The 13,184-nt window shown below is 37.6% G+C and overlaps 1 protein-coding gene across 1 annotated transcript in view; it reads left to right on the top strand.

Annotated features, from left to right (window-relative positions):
- LOC129000314 (voltage-dependent T-type calcium channel subunit alpha-1G-like) overlaps positions 1-13,184 on the top strand; it is a 167,071-nt gene that overhangs the window by 134,754 nt on the left and 19,133 nt on the right. The window contains exons 23-28 of the mRNA XM_054427276.1: positions 607-726; positions 4,458-4,771; positions 5,798-5,990; positions 6,727-6,876; positions 7,864-8,025; positions 10,086-10,304. Of these exons, the coding sequence (XP_054283251.1) occupies positions 607-726; positions 4,458-4,771; positions 5,798-5,990; positions 6,727-6,876; positions 7,864-8,025; positions 10,086-10,304 (1,158 nt within the window). The remainder of the gene's footprint in view (positions 1-606; positions 727-4,457; positions 4,772-5,797; positions 5,991-6,726; positions 6,877-7,863; positions 8,026-10,085; positions 10,305-13,184) is intronic.

Below are 13,184 nucleotides of genomic sequence, written 5' to 3'. Positions count from 1 at the left end.
AATGAGTTTAAGTTAGTAGCCTAGGGTTGGATACTATCCATGGTTTCAACACGATTGAAATAAAAAATAAAGAGTTGAGTTTAGAAGGACATTTGTATCAGTTCATTCAATCAGTCGTTAACTCAGTTAAGAATCTTTGATAACTTACCTAGCCTATACACCATTTCGGGTATTAGGTACGGGTCTAGCACCAAAATCTCGGACTCATCTTGACTTTCAAGCTAGATGTGAGCTAATTTACCAATATTTTTAATAATAAAAGGAGAAATACCTACTGTAGCCTAAATGACAAATGGGTAAGTAGTTAAAAGTGTAAATTGTACAAAATGTATGAATAAGAACATAGGCCTACAAATAACCTCCTTAACCATACTAAAGTTTAAATCCCATTTTCTATTTCAATACCTTTATAATACAAAAGCAGCTGCCCGTTTTACTAAATGTATCATAATCACAGTGGAAGGGGAGTGATTCCATGTCCAGTCTACTGCTGTTACTACCTGAGGGCAAATTAAAAGCCTATGTCATCACAAATGAGTCCTTTGGCTGTATTGTTTCAAAAAGACATCACTTATTGTCAAACCTTTTTACGATGAATGCTTGCAGGTTGCTTGGGTGGGAGGCAGTACAGCAGGTCCTCTCACCAGGCAGAGCTCTGTCAGCGGAGGAAGCTCTGGCAGTAATCAGCTGCTTCCACCACAGGTGCCTGCCATACAGATCATCAAGGTTTGTGAAAACATAATCGAGCACATATCCCTCAAAGACCACCGCTAGGATGACCAATTATCAAATATGGACCACCAACTGAAACTGATATCTTATATTAGATATTAAGGCCTTGGGTACCGGTACCATATTACTGTATCTTCATCTTTTACCCAAAAGGGGTTGAAGGGGTCAGAATTTCAATTTTCACAACGAAGTACATGTTAAAAGCAAACATTTACAACTTTGGGATACGTGCAATAAATTGGTTGAACTGTAAAGAAATTAACAAAATGTGCTGTTAAAAAATCCTTTAGAGAGTTAGTAAGCTGATCAGATCAGAGGGACCAGCTTCTTCAAGAAATCTTGCGGGTCAAAACGCTTGATAGAGTTAAAAGTGGCTTACCAGTATTATAAATGTTTATTGGGCCACTGTGTTGAAGCGCCTTTTTTGGTCTTACACCAATGTGCAATATTTATAAAACTATCAAGTACCGTAGGATCTTTAATATGTTTTCCATGGCGGCTGACGAACTTCAATTTAGTTTAATGCAGTGCTGGTGACTAAAGTTAAGGAAATTTTGCATGTGGATGGTGGTGTAATTAAACAAGAGATTGCTGAATGGACAGGGGAAGTTTTTAACCCTGTTACTCTTTGCGTAATCTCTTTGTTACTCTTTGAAGTAATTCACAAGCGATTTTTTAAGGCATTATGGACATTCTTTGAACTCCCTAAACTACTTTTTTATGTCTAGCCTATATATACTTTTATCTAAAGCACATCTATCAACTGGCTACAGATTTTTATTGAGGTCAGCCCTCTTTACATAGAAACCTAATAAATAACCAAACGTGATTCATACTTGGAACGTAAATTCATCAACAATTTGCAAGAAATTACAATTTTGCGTACTATTAATCAACCATTCAATCAATCAATCAAAATAACTTTCTTCGTATTGCACATTGTGTACAGAATGGAGTCAGTTATAAAAGAAAAAACTATGTTAAACTATGTTAAGACTACTTAACAGAGAATATTGTCATTATCAATAAATCAAACTTCAGGAAATTGAAAAAACCTTCTTATTTATACAAGGGTCTGTTAGTGAGAAATAATCTCAAAAGTTGTTTAAATTAATTAAAATTAGTTATATTTTTTATATTGTCAGATACGGTTAGCTATTGAAATATTTAACACCACTATAAGATGGGATTTTTTCGTAACCCGATAAATTATGTCTGTTGAATGCCAATTCCCTACCTTTCCGGTCGAATACTTATGAAAAGAGTTCAATTTTGGCAATCTTTCATGTTTTGATTTAATATAAAAGACTATTTGATAAATGTATAAGCTAAAAACAGTCATAATTCCTATTTCTTCATAAAGTGCTCTTTAGCGGATTCTTTTGATTTTAGTGTTAACATGATGTGATTGCTTTTTTCTGAAGTTCATCCAGAATGCTATTTATTTTAAAATCTGACGTGGTCCAATAAAGACACAACCCAAAAGAAATGTGTGATTCAATTAAGTAGCCTAATAATATACCTACTACCTATTTTTAAGGTTTTTAAACTAATAAATTTTGACATCTGTCTTAATGCATATATGCCTGAATTGACTTTTATACAAACGTTTTCAACATGACTGTCACAGTTTAAGTTATCTATATACAATCCAAGAAATTTTGTTGTTTTAGTTTTAACTTCATTTAGTAAAATTATATCCATATCAATATTAAACTCAGTTGCATTTTTGCTTGTTAAAGAAAAAAATATATAATTAGTTTTTATTGGATTCGATAAACGATAATAGATTGATTTCATTTAATCATTGGATACATTTGGTAAGCTCATCAGAAAAAGAGACTTCCATATCAGAATTTGAAATACCGGATATTTTTATATTAATGTCATCAGCAAATAAACAAACACGATTGGGGGATTCTATCAATGGGGGAAGTCAGTCAATTAAATTAAGAATAATAAGGGTCCCAGATCCTTGAGGTACACCATACTTAACAGTTTTTGTTAAGGAAGTGTTTATAATTAATAATAGGTTATGGCTAATAATGTGATCAATTGTGACATACTGCTGCCTGCCTGTAAGATATGATTCAAAGCAACGCCAAGCTCTCCTTTGTATACCCTTACATTTAAGTTTTTCAAGTGGTAAATCATGCGAGACGCTATCAAAGGCTTTTGTTAAGTCCAAGAATATTCCAATTACTTTTTCCTTTGAATCAATTGAATTAATTATAGATTCACAGAAATCAACTCATGCGTCCATCACAGACCTTCCTTCTCTAAAACGTTGTTCTTTATCTATTAAATTATTTTCCTCAATGAATTTTGAAAGTTGTATATGCATAACTTGCAAAAAAATTTTGGATAATGAGAATAACAATGAGATAGACTTGTAATAATTACACATTTCCTCTGGGCTACCATTTCTATAACAAGGTTTGATTTTAGATATTTAAAATTTTTCGGGGAAAATTCCAGAGATGAAAGAAGAGTTAATAACATGTAGTAATGGTAATACTATATAAACGAGCCTCTTTAATTATTGGCATTTGTATTTCATCCCAGCCAGTAGAAAATTTATTATCAAACAAAAAAAGCTATAAACTATGCAATTGTTTAATAATTAATACTAGTGTACCTGTTGCTCGAATTCGAGCAATTGCGAAGCATTACATACGACTCAAAGATTATGGAAATACTCACGATCTACACAACAGTTAGATATAATCAAAATCTTTTGTAAATATCTTATCTTTTTCAAAAAGCTGATCTGGTTTTTTTTAGTGTTTTTAGTGTAAAAAAAACATTATTTCTATTTCTTCTACTTGGTTGTGTTCTATGACTTTTTCTATGTTTCCATTGTTTGCAAATTGGTTATTTCAATGATTGCTCAAGAAATGTAGCACAGTGTTAATTCAGTTTTATTTTTAGCCTATATCAAATTGTCCAGGATTTCTCGCTCTTTTCCATTGTAATAATTACACCAACCCAAATTTCGTCTACAGATGCAATATGCCAAAGAATATCACCTACATAAAATCTCCAAGAAGTGGTAAAAAAGGCAGAAACCAACCCATACAATAGACATAAGTTAACTCCATAAGAAATAATTTTAAAAGTTACTGTGTAGAACATTATATTTGACACGATGCAGAAAAAAATAAATTTTAAAATCTGAAAAATTCATTGCAAATACTGTACTTCATTATGACAAATTCAATAAATCACAATTAAATATTAACAGCTGTTGCATTAAAAAGTAGTTCAGAATTATGCATATGGTCGTAATGTAAACAAATCTGAAGAGGCAACTGTAAAGGCTTCTGGGGCAGAGCCCCAAGGGAATTTACCTCTTTCCTCTTTTGATGGCTCATCTACAGACCAAGACCTTTCTTTAGAGACCCCTACCAAGTTTCTACGCCCAGCCGTTCTCTCAAATTAGCTGTGACAAAAACCCCGTTTTCCTCCATAAGAATAACATGGGATGGGAATTTAAAGGCCACGGGGGCAGAGCCCCAAGGGAATTCACCATGTTTCACTTTTGATGGCTCATCTACAGACCAAGACCTATCTTTAGACACCCCTACCGAGTTTCTACGCCCAGCCGTTCTCTCAAAATAGCTGTGACAAAGAAAAACAGTTTCAAATTAATATATAGATTAAACAGTTAGCTAATTTAAAATCAAACACCTTACAACAATTTAACTTTATTCCCCACATTCCAGACTGGCTCCGCCCACAATTCACACATGAGCGTCGCCTCAGGCAGAGATCTGAGCGTACAGAACCTCTCCGAATGTTACGCTAAGCCACTCAACAAGCTGTCAGATCGTCCAGCCTCCCCAGCGCCTCTCCCACGGGTCAACAAGATACGAGAACCGACGGTGGAGCGATTACCCATGCCACTACCAGAGGAAGCCACTCAAACTGAGGACGATTTCTCACCCGGGCTGCGGAAAGTCTTCTTCTTCTTCGAGGAGAAGGGGTGCCTTAAGGATAGAGTGGACTATTCGCTCTATATATTTCCACCAGAACACCCGTGAGTATAGGCCTATTATTTGTCCATAGCAAATTTCTTTTTTGTTTTACGATGAGTTTTGTGTGTTAATGTTTATTAATTATTGTGTGTTTTACCTGTTTTGAGGTTGGAATATTTTTTATATCTGTTAGTTAACATTGCATTATTAGCACTACATGATTTTATTCGTAAAATTGTCATTATGCTCTATTTAGTTTGGCCTGCTTTGATCCAGACCTTTGGAAAGACCAAAAATAAAATAGCCATGCAATTCAACAGTACTGCTAATAACTTTGTCGGTAGTCAGTTAAGGTAATCTGGAGTTTTGGGGTACCGGTATCGGTATGCGTAATACCGGTACCCCAAAACTCCAGATCCACCGTTGCCAAGATATTCTAAATTTTCCAGTCCCTCTGTTTTATTTCAATGAACGTTTTTGATTTCCACCCACCTAGAAACTATTTTTAGCAGCCACTGTTAAAGTAAAAAACGGAAGCCCATTAAATCAAAACTCAGGTTGACCAAAAACCATAACGAAAAATTCAAATCAACTGAAAACATGGGACTTTCATGTGCTTTCAGCTCTAGTATGTTGTGCTGGAAATATACCTGTGACGAGCAAGGAAGAGCTTGATCAGCAAGCGTTATGTGGAAAATCCTATCTCACGCGACACAGGGTCTTCCTCCACCGTGAGCGTTGTAGTACATAAGAGCGAGGAGGGTGGGGTTGGATTTTGCCCTGGACACCAGCGACTAGTGCTATTCACCACTTAAATTTACCATTGAGTTTTTCCTCTATATCTTAATTACTTCTCTGTGGAAATTGAGTTTTCTGAAAATATTCACTTCTTCCATTTGTATGCCTAATGTTTGGTGGAGCTAATAACAATTTTGATTATTTTAAGAAAAAGATTATGTGTATACATACAATTAATTATTTTAAGATGACAGTTGTTAAAACTGTAATCCATAGTCAGTCAGTGTTATCCAACCTAACTTTTGTAGTTCAAGATTTTGTCCCTATCATTGGTCTATCCTCTGTTGCAGTTTCCGTCAAGCGTGTTCCCAGTTTGTGGGCCAAAAGTGGTTTGACAACGCTGTGCTTCTGTTTATCGCTCTCAACTGTATCACACTGGCGATGGAGCGACCCAACATACCTCCCGACAGTCCAGAACGGCTGTTCCTCTCTACGGCCAACTATGTGTTTACTGTCGTCTTCGCTGTCGAGATGTTTGTTAAGGTGAGCCATCATTTATTAATCTACCATCAAAAATGTGTAAAAGCAACAAAAAAAGCTTTCAATAGTTAAAAAAAAGGATTGAATACTCCCAAATTATTACGATTGTAAGAATACAGAATTATTGCGGACATTTATATCACAATTTGTTAAAAACAATGTTTTTACATCATTTTGGAATCAGAAATCTGACCCCATCTTAGATGAGAAAGTTTGTAACAAGCTTATACCAGCCAAATGGAAAATCACAAAATAAAAACAACACAGAAAACATTTTTGGCCTAACTATCAAAACACAAACTAACCCGAAAGACACTCAGTTTAAGCTACAACAAAAAGAGGAAAAGAAAGTACAATTAAATTATTTTTCAAAATGGTGGACGGTATTGTTGCAAGGGGTCAGGTGTGGTCAAGTAGTCAGGTCTGAACTCATGAGGGGTTAACGTGTATATTGGCAGGGCTTATCTCCTCCAATAAGATATGGAAAAACCTACTTAAACTAAGAAGTATTACATTGAATAGTTGACACATGTCAAAGCAAAGGGTTAAGTGATGATATTAAATTTAATATATGCATTCTCATTCATTTACCTTTCAGCACCAAAGTCGTGTTTACACGAAGTCAGTTGGCAGGTAAGGTTACTTGCCTGAAGTAACTTAAAAACACACTAGTAATCTGCCCCACAGCCTGCCTACTTCGTGTAATCATGGGTTTAGTTAGAGTGTGTTATGATTCTAGGTTGTGTCCACTGGCATGTTCTATGGAGAAGAGGCCTACTTTATGTCTGGATGGAACATCATGGACGGTTCACTGGTGATCATCTCTATCATTGACCTGATGCTATCCCTTCTCACAGCCAGCAGCCCTCGCATCTTTGGAATACTCAGGGTAAAATAGAAACTACACTCTTATTTCATTGTAAAATTTCTCTATGTTAAATAATATTGTATGACTTGTTGTTTCTAGCGCGAGTTACACAATCATGAGGTGCAGCCAGTCTTGAGGTCAGAACATTGACCTTCTGTCTTGAAGGTTAGGGTTCGAGTCCTCTCAATCACCAGTGGAAAATTGCCCTGCATTAGTTCTGTGACCTAGTGATCAGGAACACACCTTAAAATATAGCTCATCTTTGAAGTAAAAACTTTTTAATTTTTTCTGGAATTTTTTGAGAACAACTCTCAAAGCCTAACTAAAGTCATTAATAAATTTTAAATCACAGAATAATTTGGTTTACTGTTATCATACTCTTATTTGTACAGTATCATGCTAAAAAAATAAATTCTAAGTAACTATGGACATTATACATTCTTAATTGTACCTACTAGTACGTGTACTCCTAATTATCAACTTTAAAATCAGTTCTTCGTGAGGATATACCTAATTATATCTTTACATGGAAAATCTTCTTCTGCAAAATACCACAATTTGTGTACAATTATTCTTAGTAAATTAAAAGGAAATCTATCTATACTTATAATAGTCAAATACCACTCACTGATCAATGTATCTGAAAAACTACTAACTTTAAGAACTCAGGAATTGGCATGGAGATTCTAATTAGGCTCTAGGTGTGCAATGAGAAGTGTTTCTTAATGTTTTTGCAATTGTTGTATAGCCTAGTTATAAAAGACAATGCTAACCTACTTGCCCAAATTTCTGTCAAATACCTTGAAGGATTTTCTGTTTATACATTTTTTCTGGCACTTGGCAGATAGATTTGACATCAACATACACACAACGTTTAATACTTTATTCTGAAATGGCGACCATACGAATGTAGGCATTTTAGGCCAAGTATTGATGGAGATGATAAAAATTGTTTTCGCTACCAAGCAAAGAACGCCATCTTTAAAGTTATTGTTTGATCCTCCGTAGGTGTTTCGACTGCTCCGTTCCCTCAGACCTCTGCGTGTGATCAACAGAGCCCCAGGATTGAAGCTGGTGGTACAGACTCTTCTCTCGTCACTACGACCCATCGGCAACATCGTACTTATCTGCTGCACATTCTTCATCATTTTCGGCATTCTAGGAGTTCAGGTAAGCTGCTTATTTCTAAATTACATTTTTGTGATATCTTGAAATTTAAACTAATAGGTCCTACATCATTGGCAATATTTTAAAAGAAGAACCTAAAAGGGAAAGAAAACCTAGTTTTGCTGCAATGTTTTTGTTTGCAGTTAATTTTTGGTGATCTGTGGGAATTATTGTGAACATTTTCCAGTATGATTAGTAAAGTCCAAGTTTTCACCAAACACCTAAATACATGTGTTCACCGTTCAAGGGCCCCCTCTTGAATAAAAAATTATTTTGATTTTGACTCGATGTTTTTATTGTATAGATACCCTTCAAACCTCTCCTCAAATGGTTGTATTCATCTGGTTAGCAAACTCAATTGAATATATGAGGTTTATGTATTCAACCACATTAGAAATAAATTTTAGAGGTCATTAACCAATATGAGGTTTATTTAAATTACTGTTATCTAATAACTACATTATAGTTTTGCCAAAGTTGTGGTCATGTAAAATATTATCATATTGCTGTATATACTTGAGTGGACGTTTCGGTCTCGTTGCAGATGGCCACCTTCTAAATTGTAATAGATCAGTTCTACTAGCAAACATCAAACCGTTTTGTTGTTAAATGTGACCTTGTATGCCTTACTTCTAGAGGTCTATAGATTTAATGGCCAAACACAGGGGTTTAAATGGCTATTATTATTTCTGTTTTGTTACTATCTTAAGTATATTACAGATTACATATCTCATTAGTTGATTGTGTCTTTACTTTTAATTATTTTTCATCGGCTTGCCCTTACCATTCCAATCTCATAACTGCAAAGACATTAAACTAGGGATGAACGGGTCCCGAAATTTCGGCAATTTTTCGGGAAAAAAATATTCTCGATTATCGGGACGGGATTACATTTGATTCGAGAATTTTTCGGGACGGGATTTGGTTCGATCGCCGGCGATTTTGCCGCTTCGCGAGTGCCGATGACGCCGCTATTGCGAGCGATAGGTCCGCGAACGCAGGAGACGAAGTCGTTTCGACGATTGCCCCGTGACCGCGGAGTCATAAAGCACGATCGTGCCGTGACCACGGAGTCATACCGACGATCACGCCGTGACCACGGAGTCATACCGACGATCACGCCGTGACCGCGGAGTCATACCGACGATCATGCCGTGACCACGGAGTCATACCGACGATCGCGCCGTGACCGCGGAGTCATACCGACGATCACGCCGTGACCGCGGAGTCATACCGACGATCACGCCGTGACCGCGGAGTCATACCGACGATCACGCCGTGACCGCGGAGTCATACCGACGATCGCGCCGTGACCGCGGAGTCATACCGACGATCACGCCGTGACCGCGGAGTCATACCGACGACCGCGCCGTGACCGCGAGTCATACCGACGATCGCGCCGTGACCGCGGAGTCATACCGACGATCAACCCATGACCGCGGAGTCATACCGACGATCACGCCGTGACCGCGGAGTCATACCGACGATCGCGCCGTGACCGCGAGTCATACCGACGATCACCCCATGACCGCGGAGTCATACCGACGATCACGCCGTGACCGCGGAGTCATACCGACGATCACCCCGTGACCGCGGAGTCATACCAACGATCGCGCCGTGACTGTGAGTCATACCGACGATCGCGCCGTGACCGTGAGTCATACCGACGATCATGCCGTGACCGCGAGTCATACCGACTATCACCCCGTTACCGCCGTCATTTTGACGATCGCACCGTGACCGCAAGTCACAAGTTTCTATAGGTACCTGAAAAATTGTTACCCATTTTTTGGTTTTTATAGATCAGTGCCACAAACAGTTAAGATTGATTTCGCATGCCTTTTTTGGTAACTGCAATTCTCAAGACTTTCATTTTATGCACAGAAAAAAATCCCGTCCCGTCCCGTCCCGAAAATCGGGAAGGAAATAAAAATCCCGTCCCGTCCCGAACTAAAAATTCAATCCCATCCATCCCTACATTAAACTGTCTTTTATCTCTGGCTCACTACAAACTGATCAACAAAAGTGTTAAAGTTGACAGCATTACCTTCATTTGCCTACAGCTGTTCAAAGGCATGTTCTACTACTGCGATGGTCCAAACATCAAGAACGTGAGGAACAAGACGGACTGTCTAGCGGACAAGAGGAATGTGTGGGTGAACCGCAAGTACAACTTTGACGACCTGGGGAAGGCGCTGATGTCGCTGTTTGTACTGTCCAGTAGAGATGGTTGGGTCAACATCATGTATACTGGGCTGGACGCTGTGGGCGTGGACCAACAGGTATGTGGATGGACAATGACTTGGCTTCAGGGTGAAACAATCGTGCGCGATGGCCGGCCACTGCCATTGGCGCAAACATCTAATGCGCTGCGTGGACGTGTGTGCAAAAACGTTAAGATTTAGTTTAATCCAAACTGCGCCCCAGTCGTTGTGTACGTAGTCGTTGTGTACGTAGTTCTACAAGAACCCAACAGATAGCAGCACTAAACAATACTACTAGCCGGCCCTCAGTTTTATCAAATGGAGGGAAAAGGAGGGGTAAATTACTTGGGTACACCATAAATAAATACCGTAAAAACAATCAAGCACAATTTAAAGGTTAGGTTCCTTCCATGATGCCACAGTACATTCATTAACGTTTTTCTATTGCATGTCATTAGATCCAAGCCTAAACCCCACACTACAATAAATTTGTAACTGTCCCTACCACCAATAAAATAGTCGGATCAGAAAACTAATTATACCAGCTTAAAGCATAAAACTGGCACAAGCGGCAAGCAAAACAACGACTCACGGCAGTGACTAACCTCACGTTGGAACAATAGTTTGTAAACAGCGCTTTGACAAGTATCCTCGTCGCACGCCACTAAAAAGCGCTTGCGGCGACAAGATTACTCGTCATCCGCAGTGAACGTGTAAAAATCTCAAATTCTAAGATAAAATATAATTTGATGTTTCTAATTATTAAAAGCATATAATTTTGCCTGAGGGTTGTAGTCTAGGAATATTAGGAAAGTTAGCAGAAAGTTTAGGTACAGTCCTAATCACCACTTTTATTTATGTTTTTTGGGTCGCTAAACACGAATATGAGGTTTGCTGACAGATATTTTGCCCGGAACATTGGTTATTTTGTGAAAAACCTTAAAATTTGGGCACTTTTTTTGGTTTTTCGGGCAAATCTCGGTAAGTATGGGTTTTTGAAAAAATCCTGCTTTGTAAAATTAAAGATGACAAAATTTACTTCAAGTTTCCTATATAATGTTTGTTTCTACGACGAACCGTTTCGCCACTAGAGCATACTAAAAAAGGCCAGAAGTACAAAAAATTAAAAACATTGCTAAATGCTGCCGTTTTACATTAGGTTTCCATGGAAACAACCCATGTTACGATAATTTTAACTATTTATTCATGATACAACCTGAAACACACTTAAAAATACCCCCGCCACAGCAAACCTGCAGACTAAGCAAATTTCCATTTCCCTGATTGGATTTACACTAAAATGTCTCCTTAGAAATATAATATCACATTTATTCCCTATTTAAATAAAAGTTTAACCAGTACTTAGGTTTGCTGCAACAGGAAGGGTAAAAAGGTGTTTTTTGTAAAATGTAATAATTTAGTATGAAATGAATACATTTTCCAAATTTGATCCAAATATGTTCATAAACAAGCAAACTACAACAGACTTAGTCTCCATAAGAATAAGATGAGCATTTCAAATTTGCAGATTTTTTGAATTTTCTCCGTAACCATTAGGCGCATAACAACGCTTTAATACACTAAATTATTTGTTTTTTTAAGCTCTACAAAATGGTATGGAAAGAAATCGCTAAATGGTACAGTTTAAAAAAAGTTAGTGCTCACATATTACTACTGGGGGGGGGGCTAACTTCCGTGAAGTTTCCCCCCCCCCCACAGTTTTTCGGTTATAGCTCCTGAACCGTAAGAGCACTAACGATGGGAGTTGAAGCACTAACCAGCACTAACAAAGCACTAACCATTAATACTAGTTTAATTGTTAGTGCTTTTATGGGGGGGGGGGCTAACTTCACGGACCTGAATAACGCGATGAAAGTAGAGCATTCTTACCCGTATACCCCAACACATTGTTTCAACGTATCAGCATCACTAAGAATTCTGATGAAGAACTAAAACACTTCTTGTCCTACGAACTGGGTCCATACTCTTTCTCGTTGTTTGATAATAACGGTTTGCACAAAGAACCAAATCAAATCTTTAAAGGCCTAAAGCCCCTGTCCCCATTGAAAACAAGTACTTCCATGGTCAAGTGCAGTATGTTATTGATGGTGGGTTCCTACTACACAAAAGTTATGGCCAGAGCATCAACCTTTCAACCATAAAAAACCAAGCATCAACCAAGAAAAACTTAATCGACAACATACTCACCACTCCTTGCCTTGCTATAAAGAAGAAAACTGTAGGCAGCTGAGAATATTCAAAGATAAACTTGGTCCTCAGTTTCTTACCCTTGAGGAAGCCTTAGAAGCAAATGAGGATGTGGAAGAAAATGTTTTTTCTTTCATCATGGGCCCATAAAAAAAATGGATGGAATGCCAACCTTCAACCCGAAGAGAGTGAATTACATGATCCTACCAACCAACCTATTCATGAGGTTATTAACATTATAAAAAGAAAGATTGTCTCTATTTTCCACAATTTAATCCTAAAAGACGGGTATTTCTTTCAGGTTGAGTTTTGTGGTCAGAAGACACACTAGTTAGTTTATAAGTGAATTTCCCTATAGGGAATAAGCTATTACCGTATTAGTCATAGTAAGACCTGGACCCGGGACCGATTTACTTTTTCGTTTTGCAGCCCCTAGAGAAAATACATATATGTTTCCATTAGGGTGAGAACTCGACAAAAATCATCAGATTTTAATGAAAATTGGGACAAACGTGTAAACCTACGTCTATTCGAACGAGTTCGCGAACCAGCATGATTGGACTATGGGAACGGTTATTTATGGGGGTTTTTATGGGGTAAAAATTGGGCTTTCCTATTTTTGACCCTATAAACTTAAAATTTAGCGATTTCTTTCCATACCATTTTGTAGAGCTTAAAAAAAACAAATAATTTAGTATATTAAAGCGTTGTTATGCGCCTAATGGTTACTGAGAAAATTCCAAAAATCTG

Source organism: Macrosteles quadrilineatus, unplaced genomic scaffold (assembly GCF_028750875.1).
Source record: "Macrosteles quadrilineatus isolate MER2022 unplaced genomic scaffold, UCM_ALF_1.0 Scaffold_8__2_contigs__length_117827958, whole genome shotgun sequence".
Taxonomy (NCBI): domain Eukaryota; kingdom Metazoa; phylum Arthropoda; class Insecta; order Hemiptera; family Cicadellidae; genus Macrosteles; species Macrosteles quadrilineatus.
Note: the sequence above shows the minus strand (reverse complement) of the source record. Positions and strands in the feature narration are given on the sequence as shown.